General features: G+C 42.0%; 1 protein-coding gene across 1 annotated transcript in view; it reads left to right on the forward strand.

Moving 5' to 3' along the window:
* The first annotated feature begins 1,773 nt into the window (after positions 1–1,773).
* sned1 (sushi, nidogen and EGF-like domains 1) overlaps positions 1,774–22,613 on the forward strand; it is a 28,538-nt gene continuing 7,698 nt past the window's right edge. The window contains exons 1-20 of the mRNA XM_077583986.1: positions 1,774–1,983; positions 9,212–9,499; positions 9,586–9,726; positions 10,660–10,822; positions 10,893–11,018; positions 11,287–11,400; positions 11,668–11,781; positions 12,669–12,782; positions 13,028–13,075; positions 13,161–13,271; positions 16,276–16,368; positions 17,087–17,221; positions 17,476–17,595; positions 17,700–17,816; positions 17,900–18,046; positions 19,701–19,874; positions 20,387–20,500; positions 20,674–20,787; positions 20,913–21,029; positions 22,261–22,554. Coding sequence (XP_077440112.1) covers positions 1,774–1,983; positions 9,212–9,499; positions 9,586–9,726; positions 10,660–10,822; positions 10,893–11,018; positions 11,287–11,400; positions 11,668–11,781; positions 12,669–12,782; positions 13,028–13,075; positions 13,161–13,271; positions 16,276–16,368; positions 17,087–17,221; positions 17,476–17,595; positions 17,700–17,816; positions 17,900–18,046; positions 19,701–19,874; positions 20,387–20,500; positions 20,674–20,787; positions 20,913–21,029; positions 22,261–22,554 — 2,854 coding nt within the window. The remainder of the gene's footprint in view (positions 1,984–9,211; positions 9,500–9,585; positions 9,727–10,659; positions 10,823–10,892; positions 11,019–11,286; positions 11,401–11,667; positions 11,782–12,668; positions 12,783–13,027; positions 13,076–13,160; positions 13,272–16,275; positions 16,369–17,086; positions 17,222–17,475; positions 17,596–17,699; positions 17,817–17,899; positions 18,047–19,700; positions 19,875–20,386; positions 20,501–20,673; positions 20,788–20,912; positions 21,030–22,260; positions 22,555–22,613) is intronic.

Genomic DNA, 22,613 nt, shown 5'->3' on the forward strand with positions numbered 1-22,613 from the left:
ATCTTACAGTCCTTTTACTACTACACTCTTTGTCCTCACTAGTTAAGCTAATGACTAGTATGCACCAGTTCAAAAACTTACTAATAACGTTTTTTTCCCACTACTGCATGCCATTTTTGCACATCAGTCGGCCAACTTTGTGATACTAGTAGGGCTACTTACTAGTGAGGCAAAACTGCTTTAAATGACATCTGAGCACTACTAGTACTACTGGTGAAGCGTAAGATGAAAACTAGTGCACATTTATCATCACTAGTATTGATATTTGATAGTAGCATTCATTCGCCAGTAACGTGAAGTTTCCGACGCTGTGAAAGTACCCTGAATGCAACTAGCAAGTGTGTAGCGTATGGTATTCTGGTTATTCTGTTGTCCCCCAAGCGGCCACTAAATTGTTTAATGACACACCAGTTGGAGTTAACTGTAAAACTAAACACACGATGACAAGAATTACATCCAATGTATATTTTAATACAAAAAGCTTCATTTTTTGAACATCGCTAGTTTAGTGCTAATGCTAAAAGCGAAGGGAGGAACCCATTCAAATGCTAACAGGAAGCATTGACTGGGAGTCTTTTTCCTTCAAATAACGAATATTCACACATAATTATGTCGGAACACATACCCACAGATGAGATAACACTATGTAAAGGAACAAATTATTCCCAATATGTGAAAAACGAGTTATTTTAATAGAATTCAATCAGAGTCCAGTCCAGTACCTTTCTTCTGTACTCACTTTAAGCGTGTACGCCATGGATGCATGCACACTACACTGCCCCCAAGAGGCCAAAGAAATATTTTTAAATAATCAGCAGATTAATCTGTATTTTTTTTCTGCCAAAAATCGTATTGGCCTAAAAAAAAATGCATATTGGTCGGGCCCTACTAGTAATGTTATCAGTAGTGCGCCGACTGCTGAGTGATTTACTAGTGAGGACAAAAAGTAAATTAGTACATGGACCTTAAGATAAATGTCAAGGATGTGGAATTAAGGCTCAAACAGCTTTCCATAGTTTGCGTTTTAATTGCGAACTAATATGCCAAAAGTGGCACTAGAAGGCAATTATTCTACTAGTTCTGCTGGTGCACTGAATTGCCTAACTAGTGGGCACAAAGAGCGTACTAGTATATGGACCTTAAACTGGATATCAAGGATATCGAATAAATGCTCAAAAGGCGTTCTTTTGTGTGCGTGTGTGTGCGCGCGCGCGCGTGCGCGTGGAGTGTTTCATTACAACACGCACACGTTTCATGAGTGCGCCTCCTTGTGCGCTCACAGTCGTCTCCTGAGCGGGCCGTGCGGCTCTTCAAGCGGCCCTTTGATTACCATAGCCCCGCCCCCGGCCGTGCTCCGGTTTCCCGCCCCCCGCGTCGCCATTGGCTGGAACCGGCTAATTATGCAAGGTGGTCTATCCCGGCTGGGGGGGTGGGTAGGTGTGGCCAAACAGTGAAAGAAGTCCTTTAGCAGGCTTAGAATAGAGCACTTTTATTGAGGATATCTCACAAGCTCAGTCATCAGGGGAACCCGTGAAAAAAAAAATAAAAAAAATTGCAGGATTGTTTACCTAAAAAAAAAAATCAGCTCCAGCTCTGGCTGCTGCTGCTCGTTCATTCCCAAAGCAGAATGCGAGGAATCCCCAGTCTTCCTCACACGCGGCGGAGCTGAAGGACCAGAGGGAGACCCTCCGAGACGACTTGTCCCCCCCACCCCCAAGGTGGGTTCGAGTCGGGGCCTCCTCCATCCGCTCCCCCCCGAGGGTGGCCGAGGCCATGCCGCTGCTGTCCTCCTTGCTGTGCGCTCTGCTGCTGCTGCTGCTGCCGCCTGGAGGGGCGGAGGCGGCCGTGCCCCTGGAGGACTTCTACCCATTCGGACCGGAGCGAGGGGACGTGCAGACGGTGGCCCAGGACGACGGAGGCTCGGGACTTGTGGACATCTCGGTGGCGTTCCCTTTCTTTGGAGACAGGCACACGGGGCTCTATGTGAGTATGTTTATGTCTTTTAGTGTGTGTGTGTGTGCGCGGACTTGGCAAGGCAAAGTGACAGGACTCCAGGGGGATGAGACGGCAGGGGGGGCTGGCGGCGAAGCACTACACTGCACAGTTTGTGCATGTTTAGCTGTGTGTGAGTTTTCACTGCAAAAATCTGACTTTTTTTCTTTGTTTGTCAAAATGTCACCTCGTGAAAAAATTGCATCCCTAGTCTTGAAAAATGCAAAGTGTCTGTTTGTTGTCAGGAAATACAGATTTGCCCCCTCTCCAAAGATTTTACAATTTTTCAAAGCAAATCTGAATTTTTGCTTTTTTTTTTTTTAAATTTAAAAACAAATTTTTTGAATCTTAAAAATGTGGTGTTTCCAAAGCGGTTCCCCGTATTGGCAGCCATTTTTCTCCCTCATTGATGTGAGAAACCAACATTCAGCCCCTAATCTTTCTCTTCAACTAAAACATAAATAAATAAGAAATAAAATGTTGTTTTTTTAAAAAATGTCCTAAAAGTACTGATCTTCTCATGACAGAATGTTTTTTTATACCTTATACATTTTTGTCAGTTGTTTACTTTTTGTCTCACAATTTCCAAAACAAATCAGATTTTTTGCAAATAAAAGGCCCTAAAAAACGTTTGTATCCTTCAAAATAGGATGTTTTCCTTAAACTAAAATATTTTTGATTGCAAAAATAAGTTTTCCTGAAAAATCACAATGCTTTTTCTCTTGAAGGGACGTAATCTTTAAGAAAAAAAATCTGGTTGAGTGAGTTTGTGTGTGTGTGCGCGTCACCCCCATTTGTACCGTATTACGTTTCCACCGTACCATACGACCCGCAGAGGAACTTTTCACCGGCTTTTCACGCACACACACACTTTGATGTGCCTTAAATCAGCACCACCTGTTGTGCTGATGATGCATCCCCTCCTCCTCTTATATCTTCACATCTTCAAATGGCCACCAGGGGAGGCTGAGGAACCACAGCAACAATGGGCCGCTAAAGTCAGTCATGTCACCTTATGCTGCATTTGAGAGTGCAGGAAAATGCCAATTTCATGCAGTCGAATGTAAAAATAAATCAATAGAAATTGTTTGGCACATAATTTGGTTTCCTCTAACATAAACCTAAATCTCCAAATATTTTCCACTGAGGGCCATATAAAGAAAAAAAATTTTTTTTTAATAAAATATAACAAAATCAAATATTAAATACATCAAACAGTGATGTAAGATTAGTAGCAAAAAATACATAAACAATTCATAGATTAAAAAAAAAAAATCATCTTAAAACTTTTATTTTCAGTAAAGTAGCATCAATAGTTTAGGACTAAGAGTGGTGCAAAATTGAAATACAATTTTCATTGTTGTCAACATGTTTTGCTTTATAGTACAGTATCAATACATGAGCAGCAAGTAACAATATTGTCTTGTCGTGATCAGAGGTGACAAATCCAGGTCCAGAAAGTGAAAACCCTGTCACAGTTTAGCTTTAGCCCCAGGTGCTAGCTAGCTAGCTTCCTAGCTAGCTCCGATGGTGCTTGTTTACCTGCTAGGGAGCTAGCTAGCTAGCTAGCTAGCTTCTGGACCTGGATTTGCCACCACTGGTCGTGATCTACTTTGTCTCACAACGCGTATCTTCACACAATCAACACGCCAACATCTACTGTTTTTGAGTACGCACAATTGATGTAATTTTTTACTTGGTACTGACCATGTCAAGAAAAATTAGCAACCATACAGTTTTAACTGTAATTTCAGTTCTAGCACAATCACTTTATCGCAATAAAATACTGGTGTAGTATCGCTGGCAAAGTATGAGATGTTAAGGAGTCGACTTTTGTCATGCCGGTACTTTTAGTTTACATGTAGTTGTTCTACTACCATTGCAAAGTATTAGTACACGCGCGTACTAGTACATGAACGTTAAGCTGCTCATCAAGGATGTCGAGTAAAAATGCTCCAAGGGCTTTCCATATGTTGCCTTTATTTTGGTCTGCTGTGATTGACAAACACGGAGCCTCAGTAACCAGGCAGGCTGTCGCCGTGTTGTTGTGCTTTGTGTGTGGGAGTTTTCACATGTTGCTGAGGGATCCCACCCCCCATAGCCCCCCCCCTCCCCCCTCCGCCTCCCACGCCTCAGATAACATGGCAGGGGTCTTCCCCCTGGAACTGTCCAGCTGCTTTATCTTAGAAATGACCAATCAAGGCTTAACGCAACCCAGATGTCAGTCCCGTGCGCTGCGACTCCTAAAACCGAACGCCGTTATTTTTTCACCATACTTTTTAACGCAGGGGTTCGGGAGCGTGAAGGTCAGGGAGGACAGCGCACATGTTTGGAAGCAGATGTGAGCGGGAGATAGTTACGATCGGCCGCTTTTTATTGCGGGAGAAAGAAGAAGTAGGCGTTGCCGGGAGTGAAGCACATGATGCATGCACGTAGAAGTTTACAGAGTATCTAGCCAACATCTGCAAGTGCTCATCTCCAAAGATGTTTTTTTTTTTTTATGTTCTGTTCTGTTCTGAGCAGGCCAACAGCCAGTAATAGCTTAGCTTAGCATAGCTTCTGAGAGCTAAAACAGGTAGCGCAAATGCATAGGACGCCTTGTCTTCTGTAAAGTAATGACTCGATCACTTATCACTTTGTATCACTTAGCTTTTTAGCTTGTTTAAGCTAATGTTAAGATAAATTAGCTTAGCATAGCCACTGAAAGCTAAAACAAGCAGTGGAAAGGCATAGGAGGCCTTGTCTTGTGTAAAGTAATGACTCAATCACTTATCAGATTGTATCACTTAGCATTTTAGCTTGTTCAAGCTAATGTTAAGATGAATAGCTTAGCATAGCCACTTAGAGCTAAAACAAGCAGTGGAAAGGCAAAGGTCCACTGCCCTGTGAACTCACGTGACATATCAGCCTATATATTTATACTGTATGCTAGCTTAGCATAGACACCGACTGCTAAAATTGTAGCCTTAGCTTAGAAGACCCTCTCTTGCGTCCCGTTATCAACACCATGGTACAAAATATAAGGAATACTTAGCTTAGCCTAGCAATTGTATGTAAAAAAGAGAAAAAAAAGAAAGAAAAAAGACTCTATTCACGGCAGGATGTTTTGCTTTTGCTATATCGAAACCAGGTGCTGGTACTATGAATCACTTAGCTTAGCATAGCAACAGTGTGCCCTTTTTGCTATTGATATGTTTCCTTTGTCAAAACCAGATATCAAATGACACAATTTTGATTTTAAGAAGTGGAAGCCAATTTTGCTGAATGTATAGAGAATTTCAATAGTATAAGAAGAAAAAAAGAAAGGGGGAAAAAAGGTGCTACAGTTGCATTCGCAAATTCATCTGTTGGCTGATTTCCGCTATTCACTGGAATAACTCAATAATTTGCTGTTTTTGTGCTTCGGCCAAGTGATCTTGATGCGAAGGAAATTATTTGAAGTGAGTTGAGGAGCTTCATTTCCGCCAAAGTAGTCGCAATTGTGAGCAAATTTTCGCTACTCGCAGCAGGACTCCGAACCTGCAAGTATCTTCACCTTGAGATACAAGTTGAATTCATGTTATGACGATGCTCGTGACTCAAACCATGCACTCGCATGAGTAAAAAAGGTCAGGTTTTGAATTGATTTAATTGAATTGAGAATCGATCCCAAAAAAAATTGTTTTTTTGTTGCAACCTGCAAATTGCGCTAAAAACAGGAACTTAAAAGGCTCAAAAGTAAAAATGAATGGATATTTTTTTGCTCATGGCAAGAAGTGATGGTCGGTGGAAAGAAAATATGCAGTAAAAGCAAAGAAGGCCTGTTAATGAGATGCGAGATGTTCTCACCCGGCATGCCTTGTTGTGTTTGGCAGTAAGTGGGCAAGATTTGTCATGATATAAACGGACTGTTTTCCTTGATTAAACAAGGAGCCCCGCAATTACCCGCAGAGTTGCCGCTGTATTAAAGTCGTTCCCAAGCGAATTTATGAGCCGAAAAGCCTTTGGAGTAGCGGAAACGTCCGTCTTTTGACGAGAAAGAAGCCGTGTTTCCCCTCCTGTTGACGCCCGGGCACCTTCTTCTCCATTCGGCAGGTTTGCTTTGGCCCGGTGTAAACCACATCAAAGTTTGTAAAAGCGCCTATGCCGGCAGAAACGCACCCAAGCTAAATCCCGGATATGTCCGCCACTCAATAACTCCACCCCTCCTCATTTTATTTTATTTTTCTTTCAAAAAGAAATATGGACACAGAGAAGTTTCTCCTGTGAATCTGACCTTGGCGCTGTTTCGACACGACAACGCCGGCCGGGCAGCACTTGAACCCGTTCAACCTCTCACATAAGTGCAAACTGCAAAGCCCTCAGACATCATCCACCACTTGCTCGGTCTGTTTTTTGGTTGTTGTTTTTTTTTATTCAGCATGCAAACAAAAGGCCCTCAGTTTAGTTTAAATGCTCATAAATGTGGTCAGTCACATACGAGCATGCCAACGATAGTATAATCACATGCATGCTAATACAGTATATTATTTATTCTCTTATAGTTAATGTCACTCTTTTGCAAATAGTTTGTTGCTACATACAACACTGCTGACTATTCTTGCTGTTAACGCTTACATTTGTATCTATTCGTGCACGTACAGTTGTCAATCCACTTCTGTGTTTCCTTCACAACCGCTTAGAATAGACTATTGCTGTTTGCTACATACAACATTGCTGACTATTTTTGCAGCAGTCAACATTCACTTCAGTGTATATATAGTATATTATGTATTCATGTATAGCTGTCAATACACTGATGGTGTTATAGTCTTAACCGCTAGTAAATAAGGCCCGACCAATTAATCGGCCAATTATTGTCCTTCAAACATCAACCAAAACAATCAGCCAATTGGGCCGATTATTTTCCCCTTATAACGTTATTATTAAAGAAACCCGAAGTTTTCGACGTTGTGAAAGTACCCTGAACGTACCATTTTGCTTGCGTAGCATGATTAGCAACTAGCAAGTGTAGTGAATGTTATTATGTTGTCTCTAAGCGTCCTTTAAGCTGTTTAATGACACCCCAGTTGGACTTAACTGTAAAACTAAACACACGACGATGAATTACATCCACTCTGTATTTTTTATACAATAAAAACTTTATTTTTAAAACATCGCTAGCCTAGCGCTAATGCTAAAAGCGAAGGGAGGAACCCATTCAAATGCTAACAGGAAGTTAGCGTCGACTTCGGGATTGTTTTTCCTTCAAATAACGAATATTCACACACAAGTGCTGTGGGAACACATACCCACAGATGAGATAACACTACGCAAAGGCACAAATTCTTCCCAATGTGTGAAAAACGAGTTATTTTAATAGAATTAAATTGCAGTCCAGTACCTTACTTCTGTACTCACGCCATGGATGCACTGCACCACACTGCCCCCAAGTGGCCAAAGCGCACAGGAACAGTCAGTATTTGTTCTTACTGGTTTTTTAGTTGCTATTATTTTAGTTTATTCTATTCTTATTTCACTTTCTTATTGTTTTATTTTGTCAAGTTATATTTAAAGTTAATATTTCAAGAATTCAAAGACTTTCTTTTCTCATCATTCAAGGATGCAAACATCCAAGGATATATTTTTAAATAATCGGCAGAGTAATCGGTAATCAGTATTTTTTTTCTGCCAAAAATCGGTATTGGCATCGGCCTAAAAAAAATGCCTTACTTATAAATAGACTCATTATTGCTATTTGCTACATGTCAACTAGTCTCGCTGCATGCATTTGTATATGTTTATATAGTGTCAATGTATTGATGTACGGTTCATCCAATGTCGTCCAATGACCAAGGAAACACATCATTAGCGCTTCTATCCGCATGCGTGGGAGCCTCACAACTCCCGAGCGTCCGTCCTTTTCATCCTGACGCCTCCCGCTATCGGATGGGCTGACCTCTGCGCCCGTGCTCCACAAACACACACACACACACACACACACACACACACACACACACACACACACAGAGGAACGCACGCGCACACAGGAGTTGAGGTTCTCACTGCATCCCGCTGATGCGAAGGGGAAGAAAGCTGCGGTCGGGATCATTAACTGAGCTTCCGTCCTTGTAGCCAAACAAAACTTCCTGGCTTGTTTTTACACCAAATGATGTTATGAGGGCGCGGAGCCAAAGCTGGGCCGTGTGCCTTTAACCGACTCCCCCTTAGCGTTGTTGTTTTGTCACATGCTGCTTGGCCACGCGGCCACGGAGGCAAAGTTCATCCCAGACAGTTAACTGCCCTCAAACCTTCCTACCTACCGACTGTCTGCCTGCTTACCTAGCTAGCTACTGTAGCTAGCTAGTAACTACCTGCTGACATAAGTACCAACTGTCTACCCACTTAACCACCTTCCTTCCTGGGAACCTAGCTAGCTTCTAACTACCTACTAAAAATAAATAATAATAATTTTATGGTCTTCCAAGTATACATTTTACTCTATTCAGAGTGCGACCAAATTTATTCAGTTTGGAGTAAAATTTACTCAAAAATTGACTGTGTACTTAACCACCTTTCTTCCTAGGAACCTACCATCTTTCCTAGCTAGCTAGCTAGCATCCAACTACCTACTTATTATTACTACTTTTCTAGCTTTCTACTAACTTAATACTATCTACCTACCTATTAACATAACTACCAAATGTTTACCTACTTAACCACCTTCCTAGGACCCTACCATCCTTCCGAGCTAGCTAGCTAGCATCCAACTACCTACTTATTATTACTACTTTTCTAGCTTTCTACTAACTTAATACTATCTACCTACCTATTAACATACAGTAACTACCAAATGTTTACCTACTTAACCACCTTCCTAGGACCCTACCATCCTTCCGATCTAGCTAGCTAGCTAGCTACATAGCTAACTTCCTACATATTTACTGACATAACTCCCATACCCACTGACATTATTATCACCTATCTTTCGAACTAACTTAACAACTAACTGTGGGTAGGTCGCGAGGTTGATAGCTAGGTGTAGTAGCCTGATGTTTGACTGTTATGATTTCTAAGCGGAAAAAGTGTGAACTTTCCGTCCGTCTGAATGACTTCCCAGTTCGGGATCTGTTGGTTTGCTCAGCTGCAATTCGGTCCGTCCTGGGAATAAAGAAACCTAGCATGCGTTTGCCACTCGGGAAGTGCAAACATCGAGCCGGCTAACGTTGACCCACTGATGATTCGCTTCTCTGGTCCGCAGGTGAACAACAACGGCCTGGTGTCCTTCCTTAGGGAGGTGTCCCAGTTCACCCCAGTGGCGTTCCCAATCGCCGGGGACCGCCGGGTAGTGGCGCCTTTCTGGGCCGATGTGGACAACCGGCGGGCGGGACGCGTCTTCTACCGACAGAGCCGCGAGCCCGACATCCTGCGGCGGGCGGCCACTGACATCAAGATGTACTTCTCGGACTTCCCAGACTTCAATGCCACCTGGGTGCTCGTCTCCACCTGGCACCGAGTCACTTTCTATGGCGGCAGTTCCGCCACGCCGGTATCTACCGCTTAAAGCGATTGCTTAAAACGAGCGCTATACCAGGGGTTGGGTAAACACAAATGCGGTCTCCTGTTTTTCTGCAGGTGAACACATTCCAAGCGGTACTCATTACGGATGGCGAGCTCTCGTTTACCATCTTCCAGTACAGCAACATCACCTGGACCACCGGAAGGCATGCCAGCAGCGGGGGGGATGCCGATGGCCTGGGGGGCATTGCGGCGCAGGTTAGCATGGCAGATAACCAAGGGAGGTGGGCCAGATGTCGGGCTGCTGGATTATGGAACAAATAATAATCCGGATTATTTGGGTTAATAATTGAAATCATCAGCGGTGCAACGGATCGCAAAGTCGCGGTTCGGATTGGATCACGGATTTGAGCCACGGATCGGATCGCTTTTCGGATCAGCAAAAAAAAAGATACATAATAGTTTGCCTTCCTTTATTTTGTAAAACACTTTTTCCCATTAAATATTATTTTTCTCAAAATTTCTTATATAGCCTTTTAGGATTTAGAAACACGACTTTAAGTGCAATATGAGGCAGAAACATTCTTATTTTTTACATGGTCCACGTGCAAAATAAAAAAGTATTAATGACTTAAAGCTGTGTTCCTAAAATCCAAACGGCTAAATTTGACATTTTGAGTTGTTGTTTTTTAATGGGCACAAGTGATTAATAAAAAAATGAGTAAGTTCTATTTATTTATTTATTATTTAATAATTATGAAAAGACCTCAAAGTGCAACTTTTTTTTAGCGTCCTAAATTAGCGATTGAACATGAGTTCGGGATAGCGTGATTGTGTTGATGAATTATGTAAGTTCCTTTGGGAACAAAGACAATATTTATTAAATGAGTCATTTTAAAATAAAATAAAAAGTGCAAATACATTTAAACAACTCAAATTAGTATGAATAATCTTTTATTTTTATTTAAAATGATGCCGATTTTGTAATTGTGGAGTGTAATAATTAAAATTATAATTGAATTTCAATTAAGTGCACACAGCCCTAGCGAGAAAGTAGAGATGTAGCTAGCTAGCTAGTCTATTATTTGGTCAACCCTTGAAATCTGGCAAATATAACCGGATGGTTTTCAGTTCACGTAGTCTTAAGACCTGGGATCTGATTGGCTCCCCACCTTCCCGTTTCCCCCCCAGGCAGGTTTTAATGCCGGTGACGGAAAACGCTACTTCAACATTCCAGGCTCGCGCACCCAAGACGTGGCCAACGTGGAGACCACCACCAACGTGGGCTTACCGGGCCGCTGGGTCTTTCGCATCGACCACGCCCACGTGGAGGTGGGCGGCTGCAACCACTCGGGTAAGAGCGCCTCCTTTCCACCGACGGTGGGGACGAACGACTTTCACGCAACAACCGGTTGCTCCCCCAGCGTCGGTGTGTCCGCACCTGAGGCCTTGCCTTAACGGAGGCCGCTGCATTGACGACTGCATCACCGGGAATCCCTCCTTCACATGCTCCTGCTTGTCGGGCTTCACCGGACGACGATGCCAAATTAGTGAGTCCGGCAGGCCCCTTTCACGCAAAATCAACAACGCTCACATAGATTCGCAGCAAATTGCGAAATTGCCCGTTCGGTATCGATACCTTTCACGTGACACCAAATTTGGATCTCCAAATTGTGATGTCATATCATCTGTAAAATGTGGTATTTTTCTGCCTTTTTCATGCCTTTTTCTGTGACAGATCTCACCATTCTGTATTGGCGACTTTCATATAGCGACACCTTTCTAAACCCCTTTGACGCTGTCACCCGTTCTTTGCAGATGTAGACGAGTGCGCCTCGTTTCCCTGCCAGAACGGAGGAACGTGTCAAGACCACGTCAACAGTTTCAGCTGTCAGTGTCCGCCTGGGTACACCGGGTCTCTGTGTGAAACAGGTACCATTAACTGCTTGCATTGCAATAATAGCAAATAGAGTGTAAACTAAATACAATGCATTCAAGAGATGTGTGAAATTCACAATTCGCTTCTGTGGCCTTTTCGTGGACATTCCCACAGCCGGGCGTTGTGAAGATGTATCCGTCCTCTTTTGATACTTTATTTGACGGCCAGCGGCGCATACTTGCAGCACGAGGGGAGCCGCGTGGCGGATATATCAATCGGCTGAGTAAATATTGAAATATGGACGTAACATTCCGTTGCAGACGTGGACGAGTGCAGGGACGGGCTGTGCCTCAACGGCGCGCTGTGCGTGCAAACCGCCGACAATTTCACCTGCGTGTGCCCGCCAGGGTACACGGGCGCGCTGTGCCAGACAGGTAGGACGCAGTTTGCCATGCTTGACAATCCGAGATGGCAAATCCAGGTCCAGAAAGGCAAAACCCTGCCACAGTTTGGCTTTAGCTCCTCGTGCTAGCTAGCTAGCTCCCTAGCAGGTAAACAAGCTAGCCAGGGAGCGAGCTAGCTAGCACGAGGAGCTAAAGCCAAACTGTGGCAGGGTTTTTGCTTTCTGGACCTGGATTTGCCACCTCTGTTGACAATCAACTCCCATTCAGTGCCTATTTTCAATACGTCACTGCCAAGAACTGGGAGAGTCTTGTTTGACACCGCTTTGAGCAAATTAAAAGAAGATTTAAAGAAGAATGAAATATTACTGCTAGCTTTATGCTAACATGCAATGTGAAACACCATAGATGGGCTAATAGTAATTAGCGAGAGCCACTACATCGTGATAACTTACATTGATGTTTCTGCATCTGGCAATTTATTATTATATTATATTATTAGTATGGGATTTTTTTTTAATGGGCTTTAGGTGAACTGATGAATACACACACGCTCGCACGCACGCACGCACACACACACACACACGCACATACACATACTCACCCACATACAAAAAAAAAAGGTATATATATATATGTGTATATGTATATATATATGTATATGTATTTTTTAAAAAAAAAATAATAAAATAAAAAAACATTAAAAAATTTTTAATTGATTTGTTGGATTTAAAAAAAAAAAAAAAAAAAAAGGAGAGCAATGATGATGTCAAATCGAATGAACAATACTGAGCTCTCCTGTAAAAAAAAAAAAAAAATAAAAAATAAATTAGCGATGTAGCAGGGGTTTACTGTGTTCAGTGTTATTTTCATTTTTTTCTACCAATATTAATTAGAGTCCGTGTCACATGATTCTGCAGACATTGACAAGTGCGACTCGCAGCCCTGCTTGAACGGCGGCCAGTGCGTCGACCGCGCCAGCAACTTCACCTGCCTTTGTCCTGCTCCATTCACAGGAGTCGTCTGCGAGTCAGGTGAAATTCAGGTCAAATTTTCAAGAGAAACAAAACAAAAAGACTTTTGGTCGTCGGGCGATGGCTCGTTGACAAAATAAGTCAAGTCTAAAGGATAGGAAGCAGAAAAGATTTGAAGGAAGTTTTTTTGTAGGAAATATATATGTACAAAATATTTGTATTTAATATTTGATTTCATTTCATATTTGAAAGATGCATAACTTTGCTAATAGAATAATAAAATGTGTCATTTTTGTTTCCCACAGAGCTGATGGAGCTTCAGCTCAATTCAACCGAGTCGAAAAACCAAACCGGTGAGATCGAAGACCGCTCTATGGCACACGTTTGTTTGCTTGGTGTTTTGTTGTGACTTTGTTTTTTTCTTTCCTTGGCCTGCAGACCCGTGCCAACGCGGCAACTGCGGCAAGAACGGGATCTGCCAATCGGACGACGGCTCCGGAGCGCGCCGGTGCTCATGCACGCCGGGATACTACGGCGACATGTGCCAAGGTAGGCGCGTCTGCGTCCGCTCCGGTAGCTCCAACCGCAGGAATTCCGACCCCCTGCCTTGGAAGAGGTCGCATGCTGATGTATTGTTGGAATGATCAAAACCAACACGTTTTAGTTGAACCCGGGGGGGGGGGGTTAGGCGGGCCGCCATCTGTAAATATTTGTTTTATGGAGCGTTTTTTTTTTTTTTATGAGTTTACTAACAAAAGAGGAAGCGCTTTGTTGGAGACGCCCAAACCGCGGAATATGCTGCTGCTACTTGCTCCTCTGGCGCGCGGCCAGGATGCCGCACGAAGCACCAAAAACACGGCAAGGTGGATTTTTCGAGAACAGTAAAGTTGTTTTTTTTTTTTCAAAATTATTTTTCAAGTAAAAAAAATGCACTATTATGAGAATAATGGCATCTTATTTTTCTAGTATGAAGGAATATTTAGATTTTTTTTTTCAAAATAAAAAATTCTATTTTATAAGAATAAAGACATATAAGTTTTCTCCGATTTTTGTGAGAAAAAGGCTTTTTTTTTCATGAACGGTCATTTAAAAAAAGTACTTTTTTTGTAGAAGTGGCACTATTATGAGGATAAAGACCTGTTCTAGAATTAAGTTTTAAAGATGCACTATGACAATATTTTTTCATAAAGTGTCATTTTTAGAGAAGAAAGTTAAATGTTGCTCTATTATGAGAGTAAATCCATGTTGTTTTTGTCCTATTCGATGGAAAAGTCATATTTTTAGAGAATAATACGTACATTTGAGACAAAAATTGTACTAATATGAGAATAAAGATGTTATTTTACAGAGGAAAAAGGATTTTTCAAGATAAAAGATGCAATATTATGAGATTAAAAACATTTTTAAACAAAAAAAGCCTATTATTTTGAGATGAAAGACTTGTATTATATAATATTTCAAAAATAAAAGCCTATTTTTTTTAAGAATAGCATTTTTTTTCAAGACGTAATACTACGAGAGTATATCAACATTCATTTGAACCTGAGGCAATGTCGCTTCCTGTAAATATTTGTTTTATAGCGCGTTCTTTATGAGTTTACCAACAAAAGCGGAAGCGCTTTGTCTAGACAGCCAAACGTTTGTTTTATGAGGGGATGCTGCACTCCGCGGTATTCAGCTCATTGCTTCCCACCGCAGAAATATGCGGCTTCTTATTTACTGGCCTGGAACTCGGCCAGCGCGCCACACTTGAGCACCAAAATACGGCCGAGCTGCATTTTTTCGACAAAGACAGGAACAATGCAAGAACAAAGTAATAATGAAGTTGGTAGAAAATAAGACGTAGTGATGTGTTATAAGGGCAAAGACATTTTTTCTAGAATAAATTCTATTTTGAGAAAAAAGGAGTAATCTTCAAGTAAAAGTCAAAGTTGCATTATGTATTTTACTAACAATGTATTATTACAAAAACTTTTAAAGTTTTGTAATATAGTCTTTTTTTAAGAATACAGTTGTAAGCATTGAAGAGAAAAAGGTTGAATATTTCTGAGAATTAAATTTAAAAATTTTCCCAACGAAAAGGCGTAATAAAATGAGAATAGTCATAATTTGAATTCTTTTGAAATGAATATGAGAATAAATATTTATTTGAGAATAAAGTTGGTGGTTTTTTTCGTGACGTGCGGGGTCATATTTTGAAATAGAAAAAGTTCAAATTTTCCCGAAAAACTTTTTTCATAAAAAAAATCCTATTTTTTCTTGTAATATTATGTATGACAATATGAAAAAAACAACTCGATTTTTCAACGATTACAATATTTTCCTGACCATTGTGTCATCATATCGGAGAATAATGCCCAAATAATCTGGAAAGCAATCATAGTGTTTTTTTTATTTGAGTATGATAATATTTCTGGTTAAATGTAACCGTGGGTAAACTCTTTCTGGTCAAAGTCAATCACCACCAATGAAACGAATCATCCAAGTGGCTCTCTCTCTTGGAAAATGTGGCAATAATGACGTTTTTAGTATTTAATGCGTTTGACCTTGCTGTGATCCTCACATTTGATCTAAACTTGACACTTTAATCCAAACTCTTGATCCCCCAAAAAAGCCATGTTGAGAATCTGACTTTGTTGATTTGTAACGACGAGCTTTGTCGTGCCTCGCTGTGGCAAAGCTCTTTAATAGCAATTGGAGCTCCAGCAAACGGCGTGCAAACTTGTCACCCCTGAGCTCAACCAAGCATCTCCCAAATCTACCCCAGTGCTTTGCTTGGAACGGCGAGTGGGAAACAAACAAACAAACAAACAAACAAGTGGGACGCCAGGGAGCCGCCTCGTGGCTTCAAAAGCTAGCCAATGAAAGAGCAGCTTGTGCTAATGGAGCGTCTGCTCATCGACCCCGGGGTTCTCGCCACATCAGCTCCGTATCACGAGAGGAATAAACTTCAAAGGGCAGGCATTTTTCTTTTGCGTGATACGTCTGCTTCCTCCGCCTGGACGCTTCAATTAGGACGCCGAGGGTAAACGATAACATCCCCCCCCCCCCCAGGTGACTGCTAGTAATAAATAATAATGTGAAAATGCGCTGTTTTGGAATTGGTTGAATAAGAATGAGTTAAATGTGGAACATGCCTCCATTCCTTTCAGCGGATTTATTTTCATGGTAAAATATGGAATTGTGGGATTTTTTCCTCCTTGGATCTTTATGGAATTTTACGGATTGGGTTATTGGAATGGTTTGAATCAGTTGAGAAATGTGGAAGCAGTAGAATGTCAAGTGGCCAAAATAATAATAGCTTCTTTCTTTTCTTTTTTTTGTGGTACAGAATAACACGTGCGTGAATGCTCTTCAACGTTCACACAATAAGTCACATGACAGCTAATCAATAACAAGATGAAAGGCGCTCGCTATCCGCTACAGATGGTCGCCATTCATTCGCCATTCCAGCCCGCAGGCTGCCTTTTGTTTACATTTGGATCAGCACCCAAATCCACTTGCTAACTTTTGCTATCCGTGTGTGTGTGTGTGTGTGTGTGCGTGCGTGCAGAGGAGTGCCTTTGCCAGAATGGCGGCGAATGTGTGGACAGCAATGGGACGTGCAAATGTCCCGCCTCCTACACGGGACTCTACTGCCAGTTTGGTAAGTCCGGACTAAGCCCTGTTTGTTTTTTTTAAAAGTTGTCTGTTAAACTGACCCATAAGACAAATAAGCATTGATTAAACAGCAAAAATGTTCAACCAAGCCGTATCATTTTGTCACACAGAAGTTTACAGCTTAATGCTAACATAGAAGCTAAAACACCAATGAGTGGAAATTAGCATAGATTTTATGGTAGTTATAAACAGCTGCACATACTAACAGAGCACACAACAAAAGACAATAAACATTGTATATTTCAACTTTAATACTAATAATAGTAATCATGTGAAACACTAACAAAAATAAGCATTGACGTTATGTAATATATAGTCAACAACAACAAAAAACTGCTACTTTAATTCTCAGTTAGTAGCAACAAAAACAGAAACAAGTATACGACAATACCAATACAATACAAAGCAAATGTTCAACCAAATCGTATTCATTTGTGTCACAAAAGTCAAATATCTTATTGCTAGCATATAACGTCAGATGGGCTAACAGAAATGAGCATCACTCTATAGCATCAACCATAAGTTAACACACAGCAGCTACACTTACTGCTCTGCTGCTGCTTCTTGCTCTTACGCTACATCAACGTCCAGTGGCGCTCAGTGCTGCCTGGCATGTTGTGTGGCACAACATGGTACTACAGTGCAATACAACAAGGGTTGACCGTGAATGTATTTGTGTGGTTTTTTTTGTGGTTTATTTTCAGAAGTGACCCAGATGCCATGCAGCAACAATCATCCGTGTCCCGACGGGGGTTCGTGTTTAGAGTACGGCGGCGCGTACCTGTGCACGTGTCAGACCAGCGCCGCAGAACTGGACCAGCGGGACTTTTACCCTTATGGTAAGAGCGCCCAGCCGTGGCCACTAAGACATGCGCAAACGTCCGACTAGTACTTGTTTGTACTAGTTTGTACTGAGACATTTGAAATAGAATGTATTTATACGTTTTTGGGAGCAAATGAGTTAAGGTGGAACTGTAATGTTACAAGAAAGATGTTTTTTCATCTTCCCAGTGTGGCTGCTGGAGGTTGCAGGTGTACCGTTTTCAAAACCAAACAGAAGGAACACAGTCAAGTGTCGCTTTGTGTTTTTCAGTACAGCCCCGATCCGTCTGCGACTCGACCCCGTGCCTCAACGGCGGCTACTGCTACGAGCGCGATGGAGGGTACACGTGCCAGTGTACCCACGGACACTGGGGCAAGCACTGCGAGAAAGGTACTCGCACCAATGAAGGGGTTCACGGGGGGGCTTGATGAACAGTACAAGCAGACAAAGTCACAAGTACAAAATGACTAAATGCTCCCCACGTGCGGTTACAGTGCGACTCAACACCTGCGCCTCCGGCCCGTGTCGCAACGGGGGCTCGTGCAAGGAGGAGGCGGGCAGCTACAGATGTGTGTGTCCTTACAGGTTCACCGGGAAACATTGTGAAGTTGGTGAGTGGGGCGTCACAAATGATTTTATTTTTTTTTTTTGGGGGTGGGGGGAATAAAAGTTTGCAAAAAAATGTGTCATTTAGGGAAGCCTGATCCATGCACGTCCAGTCCTTGTGTCAATGGAGGGACGTGCTTCCACTACATCGGGAAGTACAAGTGTGAGTGCACGGACTTGTTCACAGGAAGACACTGTGAGGTCAACACTGCCGCCGCCACGCACCTTCACACAGGTCAGACATGCCAGCAAATGATCATTTTCAAGCAAATGCAAGTTATTGTTTTCAAAATTATAGAACATTATTTTCAGAAAAGTACATTATTGAATTAAAAGAAGACATGATTGAATATTAGGACTATTTAAAAAAAAAAAAACTGGATTCTCAAATAAATATATATAACATTATTTTCAGAAGAAAATACAAATTCATCAGTGAAAAATACCTTCTTCTCTTTGATTCTCAAAAAATGTGGCTGATATACAAAAAACTTTTAAGTTGTTTTTCCCAAGCTAAATTTTGACATAAGTCTTGCAATATTACACTCCGCACCAAAATAGGACAATATACCGCTAATATTCCACTTTTGATCTGACGCACCCCCGGGAATAGCGCAGCGATGATCCATGTGACGCTAATCTTAGCGTGGTTGCTGCCCTGTAGCAGCGCGAGCCCGTATACAAGCGAGTCAAAGCTATTTCAAGTCAAAGCCCGGGAGGACACATGAGCATTGATGCCGAGCTCCTTTTAGCCTCAATGTGCCCTGTTGCCATTACCATGTCCTGGTGGCCCACCTTACTGTATAGATTGTTATATTTAATACAGAGCTGTGATTTAAGCTTTAAATTAATGTGTTGGAAAATAATTTGGTTTGTCATTCAAAAAAAAAAAAAAGACCAATGGGTGAGACTGCCATGTAACATTTTATTGCCGCTGGTCCACGGAGATGATAAGATTGAGCTCCATGAACTCTGCCTAGTGACAAGTGACAGAGCAAACATGATCCAGGAAGTAGCCTTCAAACTGAAAAAAAAAGGGGATGGGGTAGGGGGAGGGTCACTTTTTTCCTCCCACTTTTTTTCATTTTCCATTTTCTCCAAAAAAATATGCAATTATTTTTGCTACATTGTTTGTTTTCTAAAAAAAGAAAACAAAAAAAATATTGCTACGCTTTTAATTTAGTATTACAATTTATTTTCTAAGAAAGTAAATATTATGCTCATAGGGTTCTGACTTTACCCCTAAATATTTTTTGTCTGAAATAATACAACTATTTTGTTGACAAAATTCGACACACATGACTGTAATGTCACCTTTTTATAAACTAATACAAAATTATACTATATACTATAAGTATTGTGACTTAAAAAAAAAAATATATTTTTTAATTAGACATGCACGTTTTTGTAGTTACGACTTTTATTTTGATTTTTTTTTAGCAGCTTTCTTTTATGATATTGTTCTTTTAAGATTACAATATATTTTCAGTCACATTACATTTTACATTTATATTACAGCATAGTATAATTATTTCTGTTATATTATAAAATAATACAGTATTATGCTATTTCAAAAAATATATATTAAATTGCATTATACTATAATATTACTACTACTATTGCTGCTATTATTTCCCCTCAAAACTTTTTCTTGAACTACTACAGATGTTTTCTCCCAAAAAATATTTTATTACTCTTATAACATTCCACATTTTTTATAAAAAAAAAATCAAATACAAAATGATTCCTGCAATTATGTGAATGGCTTTTGTAGTGTTATGATTCTAACTTTTGTTCTGAAATCTTTTTCTTTTTTTTTTTTTTTTATAAATCTGACATTCTTTCTTGCTAACATGCTAACAAAGGCCACACGATTGCTGATATTTCAGAGGTGGGCTGCGGGTCGCCGCCGCAGGTGGAGCACGCCGAGGTTCAGTACTCGTCTACCTTGCCGGGATCGGTGGCCGTTTACCTGTGCCAGGCGGGATACGTGGCCGTACCCAGAGCCACGCAGAGCGTCTGCGGTATCCAGGGCGACTGGAGCCAGCCACCCGTCTGCGAGGGTACGTCGCAAACGCACCAATTTGGGGGGGGGGATCTATCCTACGTTATTTGCAGAGAAACTACATTGACTCTAACTTAAAATTTTTAGGGTAAATTTAAATTAAGTGCTGCTTTGCCGCAAGCTTGTGGCGTCTGTGAACATTACAAAAAAAATAATAAAAAAAAATCCACTTAAGCAAAATATCAAGAATATGACAAAAATGCCCAAACAGATTTTACATCCACAAATGATGCTAGTTCGTTACATCCGTCCTCCAGAACACGACAAGTGCTCGTCCGAGCCGTTGCATCAATGGCGGCACGTGTCGTAACCACGGAAAGTCTTTTGTGTGCGACTGCGAGCAAGGCTACAGCGTGTCAGACAGGCGCATTTTTTCATGAAAGTAAATGAGCAAAAATGTCAAATGATTTTTTTTTTTTCAAATTTTGAAGGAAGGCTGTAACGTATCCATAAGCTTGTTGCGCTAACCCTGCTTAAACTGGACTTTATTTCCACTCTATTACATGAAAGACATCAACGAGTGCCTGTCGGAGCCGTGCAAGAACGGAGGAACCTGCGAGGACCAGCCGGGGTCCTACTTGTGTCGCTGCCCGGCGGGCCTTAAAGGACGCCACTGCCAAACAGGTTCGCCAATAACCGCACTCGCGTTCAGATAACAAGTCATTCGGCAAATGGAGACCAAAAACACCCGCCATCGACAAAACCCTCAAGTGGTTCCGTTCATGTTGACTGTATTATTGATGTTACAAAACAAATGCCTCAATTGTCATCGCCGTCATCACGTTGCGTGCATGTAGAGCAGGACAGCTGCGAGTCCAACCCGTGTCTGAACGGCGGCGTGTGTCGTGTCTACAAGAGGACTTATATGTGCACATGCAAAGACGGCTTCTTCGGCGACCGGTGCCAGATGTGTAAGTGGCTTTCCCTCCTCCTCTTCCTCCTCTTCCTCCTCTTCCTCCTCTTCCTCAAGTTCAGCCGGTTCACGCTTTTTTTGGGAGCAGCGTTGTAGCGAGCGCCTGTCTGTGTCGCCCCCCAGTGGAGGACCCCTGTGTACTGCATCCGTGCGGGAGCAGGGGCGAGTGCAGAAGTGACAGGAGAGGAAACTACGACTGCGTGTGCAAAGCCGGACACACCGGGAAAGACTGTGAGAAAGGTCGGATATCTTGATTTCATTTGATTTATGTACTGTTTAAAAGGTTTCATTTTAGCGAGCTACCTCCCTCTCTCGCAAAAGTACTGAATTAGCTGCCTTTCGACCGACTACTTAACTCATTAACTCGCAGCCATTTTCACTGAAGCAACCCCACCCCCCCTCCCGGCTGTTTTACTGTATTTTGACTGGTTTTGAAAGGCCCACAGAATATTGCGTTCTATTGCTATAAAAATATTTGAGCTTCTTTTTTTCATCAGGAAAAAAAGTATATTTAACAATTAGAATTAGAATTTAGCTAAGTTTCATCATTAGTCACAAACCTGTTTAGAACTGTGGGGAAATGAGCTTGTTTGCAACATGGCCCGGGTTGATCTCTTATACTCTGCTGCCACCTGCTGGCCGTTTTTTGTAATAACTACCCTTGCTTTAAGCGACCTCTTCGGGTCAGGGGCTGCATCAAAGCCTTTTGCATGCTCTAAAAATGTATAAATAATTTTTGGGGGACACTTAAAACATTTAAAATAGAACGTATTTATATGTTTTGGGGAGCAAATGAGTTAACTATCTGACGGCCCTCAAAGCTACCAAATTAGCCACATACCTACTGATCTACCATACTCGTTAGCTACACACCTACCAACCTGCCTAGCAAATTAGCTACAGACTAGCTAACTAACTAACTAGCTAACTAGCTAACTAACTACACACAGTTACTAAAAATGCCTACTCTACCTAACTACCAAGATAACAACCTATCTTCCTTTTAAGCCACCTTCCTAGCAACCTACCTTCCTCTCAACCTATGTAGTGTCCTAACTAACTAACTAACTAACTACACACAATTACCTAAAAAAAGCGAGTTACCTACTCAGTGTACCAAGATAACAACCTAACTAACTAACTATGCCATACCAAGCTGCCAAATTACAAATCCTACCAACATATCACACTGCCAAATACTCAGCGATGCAGGCAGCATGACTTAATTTCCCAACCGGGAGACCACTTTGTGTATGTTTGAGTGTGTATGCCACTGTGTATGGAAAAAAAAAAACTAGAGAAAAATACAAGTTAGCAAGCTAGCTAGCTACTATATTTTGTTAGCTACCTACCAACTTACCTAACAAACTACCCGAGCACAAAAACATGTTAAAAGCTCTCCCTGTCCCCTGTGTATGTAACTTCCGCCGGTCGTCTAGCCTTGCTGTCATATTCTGCCAACTGTTCCCAGATCTGCTGCCCCCCTCCGGCCTGCACGTGCAGCGTGTGGAGGAGAGCGAGATGGAGCTGCGCTGGGACCAGCCGGAAGCGTCTTCTGCGGCGTGGCTCAGCGGCTTTGTGGTGACGTACGCGCCGCACGGCCGCGGAGGCGCCCGCAAGGTGGACTACCTGGACCGGCAGAGTCGGCGGCACGTCCTGCGAAGTCTGGTGCCCGGCCTGCTCTACAACATCTCCACCTACTCCATCAAGCGCAACACCAACAGCGACCACGTCAGCAGGCCAGCCACCGCTCTCATACGCACCAGTCAGTGACAGACACGCTACACGCTTTTAGCACGGCTGAAACGCTCTCTCACGCGCACA

This window comes from Vanacampus margaritifer, chromosome 13 (genome assembly GCF_051991255.1).
Source record: "Vanacampus margaritifer isolate UIUO_Vmar chromosome 13, RoL_Vmar_1.0, whole genome shotgun sequence".
Classification (NCBI taxonomy): Eukaryota; Metazoa; Chordata; class Actinopteri; order Syngnathiformes; family Syngnathidae; genus Vanacampus; species Vanacampus margaritifer.